At 47.6% G+C, this 21,813-nt stretch overlaps 1 protein-coding gene across 7 annotated transcripts; it reads right to left on the reverse strand.

Moving 5' to 3' along the window:
• Positions 1–125: 125 nt before the first annotated feature.
• Positions 126–21,540, reverse strand: LOC129837520 (AT-rich interactive domain-containing protein 1A-like). Of its 7 annotated transcripts, none has more exons than XM_055903764.1 (20): positions 19,492–21,540; positions 15,689–15,907; positions 14,931–15,545; positions 14,629–14,736; positions 13,643–13,883; positions 13,238–13,327; positions 12,738–12,911; positions 11,719–12,064; positions 9,192–9,337; positions 8,561–8,667; positions 8,086–8,295; positions 7,614–7,818; positions 6,459–6,588; positions 6,096–6,283; positions 5,845–6,004; positions 5,489–5,614; positions 5,141–5,258; positions 4,135–4,999; positions 3,812–3,942; positions 126–3,330 (listed from the first exon to the last, which is right to left on the reverse strand). In XM_055903764.1, the coding sequence occupies exons 1-20, from the start codon at positions 20,404–20,406 to the stop codon at positions 1,402–1,404; spliced, it is 7,023 nt and encodes a 2,340-aa protein (XP_055759739.1). In that variant the 5' UTR covers positions 20,407–21,540; the 3' UTR covers positions 126–1,401. The 7 variants fall into 7 exon arrangements, with proteins under 7 accessions (XP_055759739.1, XP_055759738.1, XP_055759735.1 ...); XM_055903763.1 differs by having other exon boundaries at positions 8,080–8,295; XM_055903760.1 differs by having other exon boundaries at positions 14,602–14,736.
• Positions 21,541–21,813: the final 273 nt, after the last annotated feature.

The following is a 21,813-nucleotide window of genomic DNA, read 5'->3' on the forward strand; positions in this document are numbered from 1 at the left end:
ACATGTACACCCAGTACTTTCACAGGGTCAGGGATTGTAAAAAAATTGTGAAAGACAAACTGCTTTTTAATAAATTGTACATCTGAGAAAGACATTGCAAGTCCAACGGAACAAAACCAAACATCTTATGAAGATTTAATGTACATTTATTCTTACCACGTGGAACATATAGTATAAAGATTTCATACTGAATTGATATTCATTGAGCCAAAAAAAGGAAAAGGAGGAATTTACATGTTTTTAGCTACATAGTTTGAAATACAAATATGCAGAATCCTGGAGAAATGAATTGTCAAGTGTGTTTCTTCATCTAGAGTTTTTTTGTGGTACCAGGAGGAGATAACAGATTTGATCTGAGTCTGCCGTACTAAGGAGCCGTGGAGTGAGAGGCCGGAGAAGGGTCTATCAGCAGGGACTGGATGACAGGAACCAAACTCATGGGTCACCTTCCATTCCTCATCAACAAAATGTGTGGGAATAGTGACACAGAAACAGACACAGAAAGGAAGTGTAATGTACAATATCATATATATACACCACAGCAAAGCTGCATCTGAAGTTGAAAACCAATCCTAAGAGGTGATTTATTTTACAAGGGTCAATTCATACAATCAAGGGCTAAAGAGAGGAGGTAAGGGTGTTGTAGTAGGTTCTCGGTACTTTGGGGAAAGCCTTTTTAGCTTTTAACATGAAAACTAAAATGACCTTTTAACTCTAGTAGAGCTGCATTGGCAACGTTTTTCTGTGTGAAACTTTTTTACAGAATGCCTGACACTCGAGCAGTACGGTAGAGAAAATGCCCTACAATCTACTGCACAGGCCTCCCCAGCGAAGGCGTCTCAACAGCCTACTGAGTGGTAGGCTGACTGGTAAGCATCCAATTACAGCAACTATGCCATCAGATCAGGCTGTTCCTCAGTCTGCTTTACCTCCAAACATGAACCAGTCTGACTCACTCACTGTGCTCGACGGGCACACAAGGGCACACATTATCCCCAAATCTCCTGTAAACGAGACAGCAACTTTGGTTACAGTTTGTTTTTCAGCTATTTATCTTTATTAAAAATACACCCCCCCCCTCAAAAAAAAACAAACAAACATGTGGAACACTCCTAAACCCAGGTTCTCCACTCTGTCATCTAGTTGGCATTAATGTTACAAGTTGTGACAGTTTGTGGAGTCTCTGGTTTGTAAATCCACCACTGTAGCTTTGTGACGTCCCTTCTCCTTGAGTGAGAACAGCGAAAGGGGGCTCAGAGTGGAATCTGAAGGGTTTGCATAAATTAAAAACAGTCACTTGAACTTTCCCTGCCCCCTACACACATACAAGCCAGGTTGTAACCAGGGGGTGAGGGGGGGGACGAAACCAAGAGGAGGTGGAGCCAAAGCTCCCTACAGCTGTCATGACTGGCCAATCAGAAAAAGTATATCGCAGATGACGTGAGACACCACCGAGTTCATGAGAGGTGATACGGAGAGGTCGAGGAGGCGTGACTCGTAGAGTGTGAACTCTGAGTGGTTCTCCTCCACCTTGGCTAAGGCGTGCAGGGCCCGGGCCGCCCGCCGCATCATGTCATTACTGGTGGGCTCGAAGTGCATCCCCTGCAGGTGCAGCAGAGAGCTCTGACTCTGCTGTAGCTGGGTGGCTGCCAGGCTGTCCTCCAAGAAGCCCAGGAGGTTTCCCACGCTTCCCTTCTGCACGGCAATGGCGCGCGCTGCCATGCTGTCTCCCTGGGCCAGGTTGGCCAACAACACCACCGACATCTCCCTGCAGACGGCCACCTTTCTCTCCCCAACCAGCCGCACCAAGGTCCCATACAGCTTCTCTAACCGACCCAACGGCGGCGTGGCCAGGACCAGGTCCACATTGTTGTCTTGGATGCTCAGCTTGCTGAGGGTCTCCAAGACCAGTCTCTGGGGGGACATTGCGCTGTGTGGCCCCAACGTGGGGAAGGGGTCTTGGGCCTCAGCCGAGGGGCACACAGCCCAGTGGAGGAGGCCGTCCAGCAGAGGAAGGCAGATGCTCTCGGGGTAGATGGAGAGGTCCAGCTGGCCAGAGATGTTGGCCAGAGTGACCAGGCAGTTCTCCCTCAACAGCGACAGGCAGTCCCACCACCACTCATCCCTCTGGCCAAGACAGTCATCAGACTCCTCCTCCTTCTCGTAGGTGAGCGGGGCCTGTTTCCTCTCAGGGTGGCGGTGGTGCAGCAGCACTAGGCGACCCAGCAGCAGCATGAGGCCAGGGTGTTTGGACATCTCCTGGTCGTTGCCAGGCACGAAGGAGAGGCTGCGCACGATGTTGGAGACACAGACACAGCGGCGGGCCAGAGCATCCTGCCAGTTGGCCAGTGTAACCAGTGGGCCCTCGTCCTTGCTGTGAGGCTCGTCCTCCACCACACGCTGGGGGACTTGCTGACGAGCGGGTCCGCTCGATTTGTCGTGCTCCTGCTGGCTCTGGGGCTCTTCCGTCTGTGACATTTCCTCTGTCTCAGCGTCCGAGTGCTCGGACTTCCCCTCCTTACCGTCGGTTGTTGTTGAGGCCTTCTCTGTGGATGATGGCTGGGAGGGCCTCTGATCCTTCCCCCCCTTCTGCTTGTCTTTCTCTGTGGGGGTAGCATTGTCCTTGTCCCCTACCTTCTCTGGTTCTGGCCTTTTCCTCTTGGCTGTGGGGACGACCAGCACTCGTTCTCGTGGGACCAGGAATTCCTCCCTCCTCTCAAAGTGGGTCTGGATGTGTTCCGTGCTGTCTCCACCGCCGGCACTCCAGTGGAGCAGCCCACTGTCAAACTCCTGCACTTTTCCTCTCTGGGTTGCCCTGCCTGCCGGAAACGGGTCCTTCTTCCGTACCATCTTCAGGGGGAGCTTGTCGAACTTGCTAGCCTGTTTGGGTCTCTCCTGGGGGGTAGCCGGGCCAAGGCCAGGGGGGTCCGATGAAGAGCTGGGCTGCTCAAAGGTAGAGAAGCTCTTCTCCTTATCTTCAGCATCCTTCTCTTTCAGAGTGTCCCGTTCTGAGCACGACTCCTGCTCATCCTCTTGCTTCACCTGAGCCTGTCCCTCAATTGTCGTCCCGGCCGGCTGTTTTGAACACTGCACCACCACCTCTTCTTCCTCCTCCTCATTGTCATCATCCTCATCATCCTCTCCTTCTACCTTCATCTCCTCCACCCCTGGTTCCTCATCTTCCATGCAGCTCCAGTCTCTTTTTAGGGCGTCAGGGTCCAGTAGAGTCCTCTGGCCGGGATCGCCCACCTCGTACTCGCGCAAGATCCCAAAGATCTCGATGAGGCAGCGCCGGAAGTACTCCACCACCAGCTCCAGCAGGCCAGGCAGCTGAGGAGAAGATCAATATTTTGCATTGTATGATATTATGTGCATGACAGAAAATCTGGAAAAGGGTTTGGGAATAGGTCAAATGTAATACATTTGTGAAAGGATAAATGTAAAAACAAAAGAAAAAGCCCTAAATCAAAAAATATTACATTTCTGATTGGATAGGTTAACCATGTAGGGTTTTTATTAAAACCTCTATCCCACATTGTGGCCAGTGTAGTAATAATAATTTAGTGGGTGCTTATATTTGTCCTATTTACACTTGTACAAGTGTGTATTAATGTGTTTTGTATAGCAGACTCTCCCCAAGACACCCTCAGAAAGTGGGGTCACATCTAGGGTCTGGCAAAATTAGGTTTTAAGCACCTTACTCACGGGCACCATCAGATTTTTCACCTTGTTGGCTCGGGATTTGAACTAGCGAACTTTTGGTTACTGGCCCAAACCTCTACCCGCTAAGCTACCAGTCTTGTTAGCTCACCGAATTGAGGTTGAAGGTGGAGATGCTGTTGTCGTCATACAGGAGGATGTTGATGGTGTCGAGGGCCCACGTGCTCTCAGCCAACAGGCCAGACTTTAGGGACATCATCACCCTCCAAGCCTCTGGGGTCCCTATGGAGATACACAGTATTTTAACTCAAGCGGATACCCTTCACAGTACTGATGGACCACACAATACAAACTCGTTCATAGAGAGCAGAAGCAACCTATCATTGTAATGTCCAAATGTGATCCCTAAATACTATATAACGCATGTATAATAACATTGATTGTTGGTGGAGTTTTGGAATGTGATAGCCATACCGATATCTTTCGTTGTGAGGCATCGGCGTGGTTTTAGGATGGGGTGGGTGGCCTCCACTGAGCCTGGGGGAAAGGGCATGTCTCTACGGATCAGAGGGGACTGCACAGACTGGGGCACTATGTGAGAGGCAGGAACCGGGGGCCCTGCCTTTTGCATCTTGATGCCACTGTGTATGTAGGGAGATTTACTGGGCGACGTCCGGCTCTCCATGGGGCCCCCGCGGGGCATGGGGGAGGGACTGGACACCTGTGGAATGTGGTTCTGCATGGCCTGAGCAGATTGGTAGTTGGACTGTAGGGTGCGGGTCATGGGCGGGCCCGTCCCTCCAGGGCCGTAGGGGGGCTGCCGAGGGCCCATCTGACCTGGCCCCCATTGGCCCTCGTGGTTCATGCGCTGCTCTGATGACATTTCCTCTGAACCGCGGTTCATGCCGGGGTGGCCAGGTCCCTGGGCTGGGCCCCCTGGGGGGCCACCCTGCCGGTTGGGGTAGTTGCCGGGATAGTTCATCTCCCCGCGGCCCTGCCACACGCCACCCGGGGGTCCATCAGGGCTTGGCTGCATCATCTGAGGGGGCATGGAGGGCTGGGCGTTGGGCCCCGTGGCAGCCTGCATGCGCTCTCTGTTGAAGGGGAAGGGGAACTGGCCCTGGGGACCAGGTAGGCGGCGGTCAGTGCCGGTGAAGGAGCCGCTGCTGTACTGGGGTTGGTACATCTCTGGCTGGCCAGCAGGGGGTGCAGAGGCCACCCCTGGCTGCTGCTGCGGTTGTTGCTGCTGCTGCAGACCTGCACTGAAGGGCGCACTGTACATTTCCCCCTCGTGACGCTTCGCTGGTGGGTAGCCCCCTTCCACGGGACGCTTGTAGTTCTGTATAGAGCAAATATGCTTAGTTAGTTTCATCAGATGAATGTTGATGGCTGTTACTCATCTATACAGTAAGTGCTACTTTTTGGGGTAATAACAGATGGCTCGTGGTTACCACATTACAGTTTGATTTCCAGTGCTTACACAGTGGGTTAGAGCCATCACCTGTTGTTGCTGTGGGTACATTCCTGGCTGTTGATTGGGATAGGAACCACCAGGGGGAGTACCATGGCCAGGATATTGATTACCATAGGAATCATTCCTGTAAACAACCACAATACATCAGCATGACATTCCAAATAAGCCGAGTGCCTATGTACCTAATATTGCTACAGTACACTGCTAGTGTGCCAATAAACCCTCTGAAAAACAACCCAATCTTTACAATATTGCAAGACTATAAATGCTGAGACAGTCAGTACATGGTGTCTGTCTGCACAAGTTTGTGCCAGACCACTCCTGAGAGAGAGTGGTGCTGGGTGGTGTACTTACCGTGGCTGCTGCTGTGGTGGGTAGCGGTTTGGCGAATACATCCCCGTGTCGGAGTTGACGGGCATCAGGTTTGGCTGCGGTGCACCAGGTCCCATGCTGCCCTCTGGGCCCATCCCCTGCTCTGGCCTGGTAAACAACACCATACAGGACAAGGTTGGTTGACCACACTTAGTACGAATCATTTCCATAAAAAAAGGAAATGAGCAGCCTTCTTCGCAGTCAAAGATGGTGGCTGTATAGAAATAGAATTATACTCAATATGGCCTCCAGTCCCCCATCATAGACATATTGACTTGAATGTGGATGTCCTTTATAGTAATTACATTTCTACGATCTAAGCGTGTGTAGGGTCTTACCTCCTTTCGTAGCCTTGTCCGTAAGGTCCTGGTCCGTACTGTTGTCTCTGAGCCATCGACATGTTCCCCATAGCACCTGGAGGAGGCCCACGAGTAAACTGTTGCTGCTCAGCCATCCCACTGTTAGGACCCTGACTGGCAGGCAAGAACTGCTCCCCAACTGGAAAGAAATACACACTCCGTCAGCAAGGGACCCAACTTCCCAGCACCATCAGTTTCTAGGGATCTTTCTTGTAGCCTCTTCTACCCACCTTTCCGCATGGCACCAAAGGGGTCTTTGTTAGGCCCTGGACCCTCGTAGGGCCCTGGACCCATGCGACCTGGCATCTCTGGGGTACTCATGCCAGACTGGTAGCCAGAGTTAGGGGTCATGGAGTTCCTTCTGGGGAAAGCAGGGTCACTACCGTCAGCAAATGGGTCCTGCAGCGCCACATTGCTCCTAAAAGATAGAGGGACGTTTAGGGAGTAAATAGGGGTTTATCAAAGCGGATAGCAAAGTTGGGGTGAGTTCCATTTAAATTCAATAAGTAAATAAAAATTCCAATTGAAGAATTTAAATCTCCTGAATGCATTTGATAACTCAAAGAGGATGAGATTGAAGCGCTGCAACTCACCTGGCCCCGGGTGGCATCTGGGTGGGGTGTGGGGTGGAGGCGGGTGTGGGGGGCTTGAGGTCGCTGCCCTCGGCCATGGAGCTGCTTGTGGACTGGGGGGTCTGAGGGCCCTGGAGAGAACCTGACCCGGCTACCGGAACAAAAGAGGGGCATTTCAGTTAGAGAGAGTTGACTTTCATCGGGTGGTTTGAGCCCTGAATGCTGATTGTCTGAAAGCCGTGGTATATCAGACCATATACCACAGGTATGAAAATGATTACTATTTACTGGTCTAATAACATTGGTAACCAGTTTATAATATCAATAAGGCACCTTGGGGGTTTTGTGGGATATGGCCAAAATACTAAGGCTACACGTTGCGTCGTGCCTAAAAATAGCTCTTGACCGTGGTATATTGGCCATATACCACACCTTCTCAGGCCTTATTGCTTAAATATACAGGTCATTCAATTGACATTTCTACCGATACTAGACTGTGGCGACATTATCTATATGTATACAGCTGCCAATTCATTAAAGCCGTTAGATGCATTTAACATAGCGCACTTCATTTTATTATGGCATCAGGTTCATTCTCTACCAGAAAGTAAGCTGGCCCTCTTCGAATTCAAGTAGGTCGATTCAGTGCTTTCTTTTTATTTATAAAGTTCTCGAACAAAAACTCCCGCCGTAACTAACTTCGTTAATAACGAATAATAAGTATGAGTTACCATACCGGGTCTCAGGGATGTCTAACTCTGGAAATCTCTTCAGTCTCCTCAGAGTTAGGTAAATCTGCTTTTATTTTCTTTGCACCCCATGTATGGAACAGAGTTCCCTACAACTGGATGTTCTGGTGCCTCTCAGGCAGTTCAAAATGTTGATTGGGGACCTCTTTGCTGATGAATGTGATTGTTATTTTTTTACAAAAATATAGATTTCTATATTGTATTTTGTAAATTATGCGTATGCAGGTCTCCCTTGTGAGAGATCTTGGTCTCAATGGGACTCCCTGTTCAAATCAACAAAGGCAAAAAATTGTAAAGTTTTGCAACGAAAATGAGCTTTTCATATTGGACAAGACCAGGTAGTACCAACCAGTTTCAGTCCGCTTTCTTTCGTTTGATGCCTAGTAATTACGACCCAGCATAGTGTGGATAACCGTCTGGCACTGACCTGGGGAGGGTGGCTGGACCTTGGCCTGGTTGGCCTTCTTGTTGTCAGTGATGATCTCAGGAGGGGGGTCCTCCCCGCGTTCGATCTTGCACTCAAAAGCGTACAAACACTGGATGTACTGCTTCTTCAGGGAGCTGGCAGCGCTGCTCGACGTGCCAACGTTCAGGTTGGTGGACAGCTCCCGCCACTTCTTGTTCTTGTTCACCTGGACATAGAGCATGAAGACAGGGGCATTAGAACAGGGACCAGAGAGAAGGGGATGAGCAAATAATAACCAAGAGATTGTGCATGGTGTGATTGTGCATGTGTTAAACTTATTTATTGAACCAATATTTATCCAGGAATTCCCATTGAGGTCAGAAGACCTCTTTTATAAGGGAAACCTGGCCAAGAGGGCGCCTCAATAGGGAAACACATAGATCAAACACACTACAGTATATGCATGCATAGTACAGCACAAACCTACACTGACCTGTGCGAAGCCTCCAATCTCCTTGACCGAGACGTAGAGTCTGAAGAGGTCTAGGGGCTTGCGGCCCACAGCAGGCAGATTGGTCATGCCCATGGCTTTCTCCTCGATAAAGCCCAGGTAGCGGTCCACCCACATCTTCCTCTCGAGCTCGGGGCCCAGCTCATACAGACGCGTGATCTTCTCGTTGGTTGTCGTGGAAGAGCTCGACTTCTGTAAGGCGTCAAGAGAACACAGGACGTCAAGAGAGCCGTCATGAGGGAAAGGGTTGGGTTATAAACCCCTTGGTCTTATTTCCCTTTAGTAGCTAGCTCATTGGCAACTGTAATAACCATGGAATAATGTCAAAAGTATGATCGTAACACGTGTGTTAACAGTTTACAAACAATATGGTTTATAACGTAGTTTCTTTTAACGTACACACAAGCCCTTAAACAAAATTGTCCCAAGTGGACAGACAAAGCCATTATCTTATCACCTTGGATTTAGTCGGTTCTGCTTTCGGTGTTCCGTCCACTTTGTTGTTCATCTTCTGGCCCTGATTCAGTTTCCCATCCATACAAAACTCTGGACTGGGGGCCAAACCTAGGTACAAGGGTACATTGTGGGGTTGAGCACTGTTCAACGGCTTTTGAACAACAATTCTCGGGATCAGGACATATAACAAACAACTGCTGAACGAACAGAGGCAGTTGACATTTTTTTGTATTCTAATTTCAGAGGAATACAGACTAACAACAAAGTTTCCCCTATAGAACTTATTCATACCGCAGCCATTGTTCATTGACCAACGTTATCTTGAAACAGGATAGGAAGTGCTCTGGTGAAACCAATGCAAAACCTTTCCTCAAGTGTGACTTAGATTAACAACCACTGCACTAAAACTATATTTGTTTTACTTAGCTACCGCACTATCCGTCTATACTAGAACTTTCAGATTAAAAAAAGGTCTATTGTGAAAACACTGCAGACAAATTGCGTCACGCCTTACTTACTAGCCACCCCAATGCAAACCTATGCCACTGACCACCGTCCCAACCAAAGTCATCCTGCCATATCAGAAATACCTGGGGCACCATGGAGCAACAGTATTGGACTACAGTACTCACCACTGGAGTTATTGGCCATGTTGGGCCCCATAGGGAAAGGCGGGCCGCCCTGCGCGTTCATCATGCCAGGCATGTTGTTCATGGGAGGGCCATAGGGGGCGCCAGAGCCCATCATGCCAGGGGACATGTTGGGGTAGCCAGGCATCCTGAACAATGAGGGACAACCACACTTTTAGCATGTAGCATGATATCAGAGTGAAAAGTATTCCTCTCCTGCTGAGAAATTAAACTCTTATGCTGAAAAACAATCAATCAGTTATGCAACAATATCACTAAATAAGAAAGAGTGAGTTATGAGTGCCATTGCAAGGGGGAATTGTTTGAGTTCTTGATATGAAAAGGTCTAGTGACTTTGTACACCTGTGAAGACTAAAGAGAGGGAAAATATGCTGAACCTGCATCTGAATTCTCCAATGCATTTCATGTTTGGATGTAATGTGAGAGCCAGGTATTCCTCGTAGTGACAGCGGCCGGATGATCATCTCGTCTGCCTTTGCCTGTCTACCTCTCAGTAAGTCTGTCCTCATCTCATCTGCTCTCTCCTTTGTTCATTTCCTGTTGCTCTAATCACTCCTCTCACTGCCTTCACTGGACCTTCAACGTAGAGGAAAATCTACTAGTTAGGACCAGATAAGGCATACGCAACACATTAACAATGATTAAAAAAAATATTGACTGGAGGCACACACCTGTCTATATAAGGTCCCACAGTTGACAGTGCATGTCAAAGCAAAAACCAAGGCATGAGGTCGAAGGAATTGTCGGTAGAGCTCTGAGACAGGATTGTGTCGAGGCACAGATCTGGTGAAGGGTACCAAAAAAAGTCTGCAGCATTGAAGGTCCCCAAGAACAGTGGCTTCCATAATTCTTAAATTAAAGTTTGGAACCACCAAGACTATTCCTAGAGCTTGCAGCCCGGTCAAACTGAACAATCGGGGGAGAATGGCCTTGGTCAGGGAGGTGACCAAGAACCCAATGGTCACTGATAGGGCTTGAGAGTTCCAGAAGGACAACCATCTCTGCAGCACTCCACCAATCAGGCCTTTATGGTACAGTGGCCAGACAGAAGACACTTCTCAGTAAAAGGCACGAGAGCCCTCTTGGAGTTTGCCAAAAGGCTCTCAGTCCATGAGAAACAAGATTCTCTGGTCTGATGAAACCAAGATTGAACTCTTTGGCCTGAATGCCAAGCGTCACGTCTGGAGGAAACCTTGCATCATCACTACGGTGAAGCATGGTGGTGGAAGAATCATGCTGTGGGGACGTTTTTCAGCGGCAGGGACTGGGAGGCTAGTCAGGATCGAGGGAAAGATAAACGGAGCAAAGTACAGATAGATCCTTAATGAAAACGTTCTCCAGAGCACTCAGGACCTCAGACAAAGGTTCACCTTCCAACAGGACAACGACCTTAAGCACACAGCCAAGACAAAGCAGGCGTGGCTTCGGGACAAGTCTCTGAATGTCCTTGAGTGGCTCAGCCAGAGCCCGGACTTGAACCCGATCGAACATCTCTGGTGAAACCTGAAAATAGCTGTGCAGCGACGCTCCCCATCCAACCTGACAGAGCTTGAGAGGATCTTCAGAGAAGAATGGAGAAACTCCCCAAATACGGGTGTGCCAAGCTTGTAGCGTCATACCCAAGAAGACTCAAGGCTGTAAACGCTGCCAAAGGTGCTTCAACAAAGTACTAAGTAAAAAGTCTGAATACTTATGTAAATGTGATATTTCAGTTCTTGTAATAAATTTGCTAACATTTCTATAAAAAAAAACAGTTTTTGCTTTGTCATTATGGGGTATTGTGTGTCGATTGATGAAGGGAAAAAAAACAATTTAACCCATTTTAGAATAACATGCTGACCACACTGCCTGCGTCGCATAATAAATGTACATATATATGTTATTCAATCATTGCATCCACGCCATTGCGCATCAACGAGCGTACGCGTAGCCAGACGCTAAAATAGAACTTAGTTCTATTTGTGACGCTTGACGCCCTGCCTCTCCCATCTCCTCATTGGTTTGTAGGAGCATATACCCACGTGGGTGATTGAAAGATGAACCGAGGTCCACACTCCAGTCGGTAGTGGTAATGCACCTTAAAGTTGATTGCCATCCGCCATATAAAGTCCAAAGAAGAAGCCTGAAGGAGATTACTAGAAAAATATTATTTGGTTTACGGTTTTATCTGTGGATTAATTGTCGGAGTAGAGGACCTTGTGTCTTTCAGGTAAAATAACAACCCAATGTTTATATCCCAGGACAAATTAGCAAGCAAGAGCAAGGTAGCTAGCTAAATTGCTTTAAATGATTAATGCTTTGGACCTGTCTCCAAATTAATATTGTTGGTTCAGTTTGTTTAGATTTTCAACCTGCTGATCACGTCTAGTGTGGGTGGACAAAATCAACAACTGGTCTGGTCAGCATGTAAGGCTGTAACGTAACAAAATGTGGAAGAAGTCAAGGGGTCTGAATACTTTCCAAATGCACCGTACATGTGTAATATGGGTTAGAAAAGAGTATAGTGTACCTGCTGTGTATGGAGTTGGTAGCAGCGTGTTGCATGACTACAGCTGCAGCCTCCTGGGCCTTCCGGTTGAGACCGGGGGGAGGGCACATCCCTGAGCCCACCTGAGGTGGCATGTTACCCATATTGGGTGGCATGTTGGGCCCCATGTTAGGGCCATAGGGACGCACTCCCATCTGGCCCGCAGGCATTCTACCAGGGGGGATGCCTGCGTACGGCAGCCCCCCTTGCCCAGACATGGGGTTTATGGGGTTGCCCATGCCAGGGCCAGGGTTCATGGGGTTGCCCATGCCAGGGCCAGGGTAGTTGGCATTGGGCATGTTGTTGTATCCAGGTTGTCGGGGGTAACCTGTAATAAAATTAACAAAAACAGTGTGTAAAAAATGTGTAAAAAAATAAATACACTGCTCAGGTGACATTGAGAAGACTAGTTATAAGCGCAAAACAACAAACTAAATATTTAATCAACTTGGGGTTCTATTGTGAAAGGTGTACTTGACTGCTAATGTCTGTTGAAGTTGTGCAAGGCACTATACTGAGCTGGCAGTGGAGCTGTGCACACTGAGCTAATGAGCCTGCCATCACAGTGGCAGCTCTACTGACAGGGGGGGGGGGGGCTCTGCTATGTCAGCTGACTGTTCTCCATGGCTAAAAATAGCTGCACTAGGCTCAAAGAGGGAGGGATGAGCCGATAGGATGGAATTCCTATGAGGCAAAAATACATATTCCATGGATTTGGCTGGGGGAACAAAAAAGAAGCAACTTCAAAGGATGGTGAGATAATGAAGTGGGATGCATTTATACATTGGCAGTCAGAGGATAACCAACATGTTAAAGATCAAAATGATTAAAAGTCTATTTGGTATATCAACTGAGTTGTTCTTTTTCAAGTGTACCAAATTTTGAAATTTTAACATAGAATAGAACTCACTTCTATTGAAGCAAAACTAAACCAAAGGATCCTTTAACTAATTGCCACCAGCCCCTCTCCTTTGTTGCACAGTGTAACCCACAGAACTCACCTTGTGGGCCATACTGCCCACCCTGAGGTCCATAGCCCACCATGGAGTTGTTCTGCTGCTGATAAGGTCCCATCCCAGGGTGCATCTGTCCTCCAGAGGACTGTCGGGGTGACAGGGGAGAGGCAGACTGTGGTGAACCGTATGGGGGCATCTGGGGGTTTCTCTGTATGAACCCTGGCAGGGTCAGAGAAGAGAGCGTGAAAAAAATGTTAATCCTCCAACACTGGAAATCTCTCATAAAACACATCAGAGGGCTTTGGTACAGAAATGAGACAGTATTTACTTAGAAAGTACATGGTAAAATGGCAATTACATGTAATATTATTTGAAGTACCAGAAAGTACCCATTGTTACCACAAAAGGTTTAAATAAGTACCAGGTAAATACCAGTGGTACCATAAAATAAAGTGCAACCAAAGTTTCTTTAAAACAGCACACTGTCAGTGGTCCCTGCAGAGCGGGGTAGTGTGTGAGGGGATTCTCAGTCAGGGTGAACTCACCTCTCTCCTGGGCCATCGGAGACTGGCTCATGGCGGGGTGCAGACTCCCATCAGACTGTACACTCGATGGTCTAGGGGGCATCTGGGTCCCTAAACAACAGAAGGGTTGTCTCAGTATGTAAATAACAAGTCTAAGTAGGAACAAGGCCACTAATGTCACTACTTAGTTAACCTAAGTGTCCCTTAAATATTGTTAATCCAACAAAATTCCCATAGATTGAAACAGTGGAGCTACTGCAGCCAAGCATCATACGGTTCTAAAAGGTGCTTTGCTGCAGTAGTTCCATTGTTTCAATCTATATTAATATTGTTGTCATCGCGTATATGTATAACAAATGGCATGTGTCCTAGTACATGTCAGAAAAACCCATGTATGTGTGCGCACTCTTGTGTACGTGTGTTCACCTGGCATTGTGGCGGGTGAGAGGGGCCCCGTGCGGGAGGTGGTGGCACTGGCGGGGGAGCCGGCGGGTGACGGTGAGGGCCCTCGGATGCCTGGCAGGTGGGGAGAGGTGTGGGGCGAGAAGGGCGACTGGGCCAGGTTGCTCTGCTCGCCCTGGCTGCTTGACACACCTGAAGTGCTCACGCCAGGACTCAGAGCGCCATCCGTGCCCGTGGGCAGGTCATCGATGGAGCCTGAGAGATCCTGCAGACACACAAGACAGGAGACAGCGGGGACTATGGTGAGGAGATGCTGTGGAAATACGCCGGCCTGATGGAATCGACACGACAGCTATTAGCTGACTGTACAGTTAGCAGTGAGACGTCTTGATAACGACTCCATGCATTTCCTGTAGCTCTGTCTACTAGCACAACAGAAGCACATTCAGGACGCAAGCACAATTTAATCTCCTCAGTTTTAGAAAGCATGACAGCACACTTTCTATTAGGTTTGGAGACATGTGACACACACACAGTTGTTGTTATTGATCTTGTCGAGGAAAAGAGGGCATATTAGAGCAGGGGGTTGTCATGGTTACGGTGGACGTGTGCCAACTCAGCTCGCCGTAACCCTGCCATGTGAATCTGATACACGCTCTCACACAGAAGCTAGGCGTGTGCGCCGTCACTTTTGCTCTCGTGTTATCCAGGCCGGAGCTCTGCTCAAATTTACTAATATTCATCTCCCAGACAACATTTCAGCAAGTCCACAAAACACGCTACGCATACCCAATGACATCTACAGACACACACACTCAAATGATATACACAATAAACAGGGGTAGCATTAATTAACCACAACAGCACACCAAACGGTTTTACTATGTTAAGTCTAAAATGGGTCACACGGAATCATGCAAACGTTTTTCAATGCATTATGATTTTAGAACAATGTAATAATGATTTATAGATGTATAGTATACCTTTGCACAGGTTGGGTGAGGACTCACCGGTAGGCTGGACGGCTGGCCTTGCATGCTGACGTCCTCCGAGACACTTTTGGGCTGGTTGGAGGGAGGGGCGCTAGACTGGGAACTGAACGAGTCCTGGGATATCTCCTGGGGGAGAGAACGAGACAATCAGTATTGAAGAGCATACACATATATGCGCACATGAGAATACACAGTGACAATACATTCCATCTGGTGAGCAAGTATGGCAACCGGTACTGAACGTTCAATGACGATATCAAAGGTACCTCAATCATAAAACATCAATTGCGCGCACACATACACACCAAACTTAGTTGTACCTGCTGTGGTGGAGGAGGGAAGCGTTGGTAAGGTGACTGCTGTGACTGCTGTTGCTGTTGTGGAGGATTCTGGGAGTAGGATGCAGGCTGGCCCTGTGGATGCTGGCTGTGACCTGGTGGTTGCTGAGGGGGTTGAGAGGGTGTCTGGGGTTGCTGTGTGGGGGGCTGCTGTGGGCCCTGCGTGGGTGGATAGCTAAGCTGGGGCTGCGACCCTGCTGGGACCTGGGAGCTAGCCTGCTGTGGAGGCTGGCTGGGAGGCCCCTGCTGCTGGGGGTAAGGAGGCTGACCAGACTGGGCCTGAGCCTGGGCTGGGCCCTGGGAGTAGGGCGGCTGAGACTGCGGGGGCCCTTGGGATGGACCTGGCTGCGGGCCCTGGGACTGGGGGGGCATGTGGGGCTGCGGATAGGGCGGCCCACCCTGGGCATGTGAGGCTGACGTCTGGGGAGGGTGGGACTGCTGAGGGTAGGGTGTCTGACCACCCTGCTGTCCCAGAGGTGCCTGTGGGTAGGGCCCTTGCTGCTGGCCTGGGTGTAAAGCCTGGCCCTGTTGGCCGTAGTAGGGCCCTTGGCCCTGAGGCCCATAGCCTCCTGGTCCCTGCTGCCCATAAGACGACATCTATACACAAATACAGACGAAAGTTAGAAAACAAGAAAATGGTTAGGCATATGACAAGCAATCCATATAGTAGTGTGTGAAGAGGAGGGCTGATTCCGGTGTGAGAGAATATAGGAATAATTCAGCTTTATGACACCACTGACCTGCTGCCCGTACTGCATGCCCCCCATAGCCCCAGGGGTGCGGCCCTGCATGACCACCGGGTATCTCTGGGAGCCAAGGGGACCGTAGCCTTGGCCCGGGTATGCGTGACCCTGCTGGGCTCCTGGGGGTGGCCCCTGTCCAGGTTGTTGGGAGTATGGACTGCCCCCTCCGTACGTCTGGCCTCTCATTTTAGCCATCGGATCCATTGCACCTGGGGGCTGTGGAGCAGAAACAAAGATGCAATACATGAACAACACTTCATAACATGAACACTATTTAAAAAAATACTGAGAAGTGCAGTTGACCGGATGTACCATAGATCACAAAAGACTTGGATACAGGCAGATGACTATACTATAGATTATAGGCACTTAAATTATCTAGCAGGGGTCTCACATGCAAGCCAACTCACACATTTCAAGCTTCCCAACACAGCAAGAGCTATAGGTATGCATTTTCCCATCCAGATAGGCACAAAAACTAAAAACATGACAAAGGGGAAGTCCATAGAACACGTGAGAGCATTACTAGAGCAAAGGGAACGTTTTTTCCTTCACATTTCCCACGGTCATTAACCTGACTTTAACCTTTTTTGTGCCATATTTACGGAAGTCAGAGCTATAAATAAATATATATATATATCTCATCTCAAATGGAGGGCAGTCTGCCCAATCTTAAACACATCCCAGCTGTGGTCCTGTTTGGCTTGCAAGCCGGTTTCCCTTCTGGGGGGGGGGGGCAATTCTGGCTCTGAATGAATGACATCAGAAATGGAAGGAGAAGTAGCCTACTCAATATACTGTGTTATGATGTAAACACAACTAACTATGAGTAAAGTATCCTCTCAGTGGAGAAAGTTCTTAAATCTCTAGGCCACCATCTCAACATTATAATTTCACTCTATGTAAATCACTAACCCTTAGGTCTATCAGTTTATCTTGCTCAACTCAAAACAACCTAAACAAGGGTCGTCGAAATATTCCATGTTGATAACGTTAATAACAACAAATGGACAAGCTAATGAAAACATAAGCATTCATTTACCACAGTGGATTCTTATGGGCTTTGTTTCTTTATCTGTACCCTTGTCAATGCACACTGCTCTGAGACTTGAGACAGCTCTGGCACGTCACTGCTAAACAAAGGCCTTTAGAAATGGAGGGCAAAAAGCCTTTAACATTTCCCAGCTTCCAGATAATTAATTGAAATAAATAAAAGCAGCACATGGCTAATCTGCATAAGACAGAGTGGAGACTCCCTAGGTGGGGGAGAGGCGGCTGGACTGTCTCTGTGATTGGCCAAGGGGGGTTAGAAGGAATTCTTAGTCACACACAGAGAGACAGAGTGGCACATGAGATACAGCAGCTACTCATGTCTCACACACACACACGGCTCATGTTCACCTCGCTATGCAGGGTCAACACACAGCAATGCCACAGGATGTAGACCTAACCTTGCCTCAGGAATACATCTGTATGTCATTGATAGATGAACCCATCAAATGGGACATAGCGGATGATGTCTCCCTAACACATTAACATTGGCATGCATTACCATCACCAACCTAACAAAGATCCTATTGATGACCAAAACATTGTCAGGTAGAAGTTTTTTAGGGAAAAGTAAAGGTGCATGAGTATTACTGCTTTAATATGCTAGTGAGCTATGGCATGTAAGCAAAGACAGCTGAGCATACATCAGATTGGCCACACTGTAGTCTCGAAGTATGTACATACATTTCATGACAGTTGGTTAGTTCTGGGTGATATTCATGGGTAGATAGGTCGTCAGAGCAGATTTCAGCTTTCCATGATATTTACAGTGGTCACACCCAAATATGATTGCTCCAGATTGTGTTCTCAGGTACTGCAGAAAGTTCTTGTTGTAGCCCACATAAGGGTTTCCCAAACTTGGTCCTAGGGCCCCCCCTGGATGGACGTTTTGGTTTTTGCCCAAACACTACACAGCTGATTCAAATAACCAACTCACCATCAAGCTGATTAATTGAAATCAGCTGTGTAGTGCAAGGGCTAAAATGTGCACACAGGGGTGCCCCAGGACCGAGTTTGGGAAACCCTGGCCTACATGGGTCAAATTCAGTTGCTTCCAAATGTGAAAAACCCCTGTCAAAATAGAGTCGGTGCAACCTGAACTTGTCAAATAATGTTAATTTAGCAATGTTTTTCTTTCAATTTCATATCACACCCACATGGTCTCATGGTCCTTCAAATTGTTATCATGATAAATGTTTACATTTTTGTGATATGAATTGTTTGTGATGGATTGCTCATCTGGCATCGACTGTACACATCTCAACCACTAAGAACATTTGCTTAGTTTAAGATTTGTAGCTTATAAATGCATGGTGCAGATACAAAAACGATTTAAAATGACAGTATAATAAATTATTAACTTGGGTGATTTATCTTGTCATTTTACTTTGACCCAAAATGAGAGGAGATAGTATCTTTACCCTCATTGTTAAGCACGCACTATGGCCATTTTCATCTGCCTTTCTTTATAGGTTGGTGCAATACGGTTCCGTACTTATACATGTAGGCTACCGAGTTCCGCAAACTCTTCTATTTGCCATGTTGGTCGCGGTTGCGGTTGTTAATGAATATAGAAATTCAACAGGTATGGGTTAGGCTATACCATGTATAAAAAAAAATAAACAGTGGATCACAATATCAAACTGGATTGACAAAGGTTAACGTGAAATACTTGGTCAATGGGCCACACTCTGACCATCTCTCCTTACTATAGAATGCATGTGGAAGTGTGCAAACCGGCATGTCATAAGTGTGGGAAACAGATGATTGCAAAGTAGTAATTTAGAGAAATTGCCAAAAATGTGTGTAGTATGAGCAATCATGGATTTGTGGTGTGCACTTATCAGAAACTGTTGTTGCTTTACAGCATATTCAATTATAAATGGCCAAGAGCGAAGGGTGAGGAGCCAATCAGATCTCAGCTAGCATGTCAAACCAAGACCAACTGTCAACTGGGTTTGACAGCAGGATTTTTACCTCCACAATTCAAATCCCAGAGAAAAGCAATCTGCAGTCAGTCACACAAATCACTAGGCCAATGTTTACAAGCAGAATGTGGTGGGGGAAGCAGTTCCTGGCAACAGAGGCGCCAAATGACACCGTTTCATAAATACATAGGCCAGTGTGTGTTGATTAAAATGTAGCATTTTACGTCATTTAGTTACTTGTGCAGTCCACCTCAAATCACTTTCAAACACACACGAACACTTGAGTCTAGGCAACATCAGTGGTCTGGGCTTGCAAGTGTTGTGCATTTCCTTCACAATTTCCATAATGATCAAAACAGACTTGCCGACATAAAAATGTATAGTCTATTCATAAGCATTAAATTGTACTCCGAAACGACTGACGTTACCAATACAAACTATAAGAAATACCCATATTATGGAATAACTGTTTAATTACGTTGTATACCGCCCTGCCGAGAAACAAGTCAGAGTAATGAATATAGGCCTTTAGAGCTTTTTCACCTCTTTCGAGATTCGGGCCTCCATTTTCTGAACGTTCGAAGTTTGATTTCATAAGGAGGATTACCGAAGAACAGTTGCCTGCAAGTGATACATTTCATACCAACTAAATAAATACTGTTTAATGAGGTGGTGTTGGAAAAACGAGAGGCAGCCATTTTAGAGTGTCTTCGCAAGCAAACTGGCAAGCAACAATGGCTGGCCTGCTACGTTTATGAACTACATACATAAGATTACACCAAATGTACAGCAATAAAGATTCGGTGGAACATTGGCCTTTACCTGGCTTCTACCTAGGGGTTGCCCTGTACTTCCAGGGCTCATAGGCGGCGGATGATGGGTCCTTTGTTGCCAACCCGGATTCCCCCCTCCATACTGACCGCTACTGCCCGTGTCTGTTGGTCCCTTACTAGCGCCTTCCTGATTACTATATTCGCTAGATGGGTAATTTGGATATATACGCGTGGAGCTTGGAGAAGTTAGTAGCTGGTTGAGAGTTGGGGTAGACGTTGGCTGTGGATTCCCCATATTATATCTCTGGTTGTTGTAAGATGCAGCCATTGCTGTGGGTCCTCCTGCTGGTTGCTGCTTAACGTTAGCTGGCTGTCCCCCAGCTGCCGGAGCCTGGGTATTACGTGAGGGGTTCATGCCGTATCCTTGGCCAGAATGGGGAGTTCTGTTCGGGAATGGATTGTAATTGTTAAACTGGTGATTAGAAAAGCCATGGTCGTGCGAATTGGGTTGATATGGGTCCATCATATTACTCGACGGCACGGCTGGACCTGCAGCAGCTGCCATGCCAGGGCTTTGTTGTCCGCCATGTTGATGAAAAGGGGCCCGGCCGTAGTGTTGACTATATCCATAAGAAGGTGGAGGAAAACCGGACCCATGGTGGTGTACCATCCCGGGATGGTTATTCCCCTCGGATCCGATGGAATCATTCTGATTATTATTAGTCCTGGAAGGGTTCCCGTTCCCGTTCTTCATCTCAGGTTCCCCTCCTCCCCCTGCATTTCCAACATCGGCCCCGTCCTGCAGATCCCCCCGGCCCGGAGATCCGCGCTCTAATCCCGGCTGCTTGTTTTCCTGCTGCTTTTCCCCCAGTATAGAATCCTCATTTGGGTCTCGATCCGGTTTCTTTAGTTCGGAAGGCGGACTTGTGTTGAGAGTGGCGGCGCTGGCGACCTGAGCGGCCATAATACCCCCCTCTCTCGGCGAGTCAGTCACAATCAAACGCTAGCATTGAATATAAATAATTGTTTATAACCATTTATCCTTGTCCCGACTCATTCCCACCCCTTTCACCGGACCGAATCCGGTTTTGTCTCCTGATTCCGATGTGAAAATAATTGGACACGTAATAATAAACCTCAAGGATGCATAAACAGACATATATTCCGGGGGTTCTATTAGTGAGCGAGGATAGAGGCAAGGAACGGAGCGAACCAGCACGAGGCTCCGCGAGATACAGCCATTTTACTAAGCCGTACAGACAGAAGTAAAGTACGGATTTGAGCTAGGTGGGAACACGGAGTGGATTCGTTCATTTTCACATTGCATAAGGGCACAAGAGTGGTTGCATTCATAAAGTGGTGTTTTGGTTTTAAATGCAACGATTCTCAAAACATTAATCGTTGCTTTGTTCCATTCTATCGACTGTTTTTGAACAATTCAACATGCGACAGTCAAGAAATTGTGATACACTCAAAGTACAAGATCTAAAATGTTAATAAAAATGTGTTTTACATTTGACTCTGAGTAACTATTGATATGAGTGGGATTCCCCTCAGGGCAAGGTCAGGGTTGGCAAGCCAGCGTAGTTCAATGTTGGTGGCTGAGAAAGCTGTGTTCACTGCCCATCCCCCACACTCACAAGAGGAGTGTTTCTGCTAGCGCTGCTGCCGTTAGGAAAGAGAGACAGACCGAGAGGGGGTGGGTAGCGAATTAGTGTGAGGGTGCATTAGTAGTCTCGTTCTGGCTAAATTTTCCCTGTAAAATTCTGAGCTAATATCAATTTTAGGCCCCAACTGGGTTTTGATATTTAGAACATGCTAACATGACCAGATTGTAGCTGATTTGTGTGACAACCTTATTTTTTTTGTTTCACTTCCTCATTCATTCTGGCGACCTCATCACATAGTATGCACTCCGCACACGATGACACATCGACACTGGTGAAATGCTATCCCTCAGTCCTGGCCCAGAGCAGGAGTCTTTCAACCAAACAATATTCATTGATCGTGGATACATCACAATGAAATAATGTATCTAATAGTTATTATTCACACTTCCAAATCATGAAACATGACCACTCAATCATCAGTTGCCTGCTTGACTGTAAGAGGGGGGGGGGGGGGTAATTGTGTTGTTGCATTTAAGCCATATTCTGATCAATGTGAGGTTAATCTACAGTTCCCCCCATACACAAACACAGTTGTACAGGGGGCGCTAAGAGAAAAGGCAGTAAGTGCCAGTCAGGAGGCACACTCACATGTATAAACATTCACAACTCAACCTCACATTCTCCCTGGCACACCCAATCATAGCCTGAGAGTGATGATCAGTCCCAGACTCAGTCCCAGACCATCACATATGTAACAGTAT

This window comes from Salvelinus fontinalis, chromosome 38, assembly GCF_029448725.1.
Source record: "Salvelinus fontinalis isolate EN_2023a chromosome 38, ASM2944872v1, whole genome shotgun sequence".
Lineage (NCBI taxonomy): Eukaryota > Metazoa > Chordata > Actinopteri > Salmoniformes > Salmonidae > Salvelinus > Salvelinus fontinalis.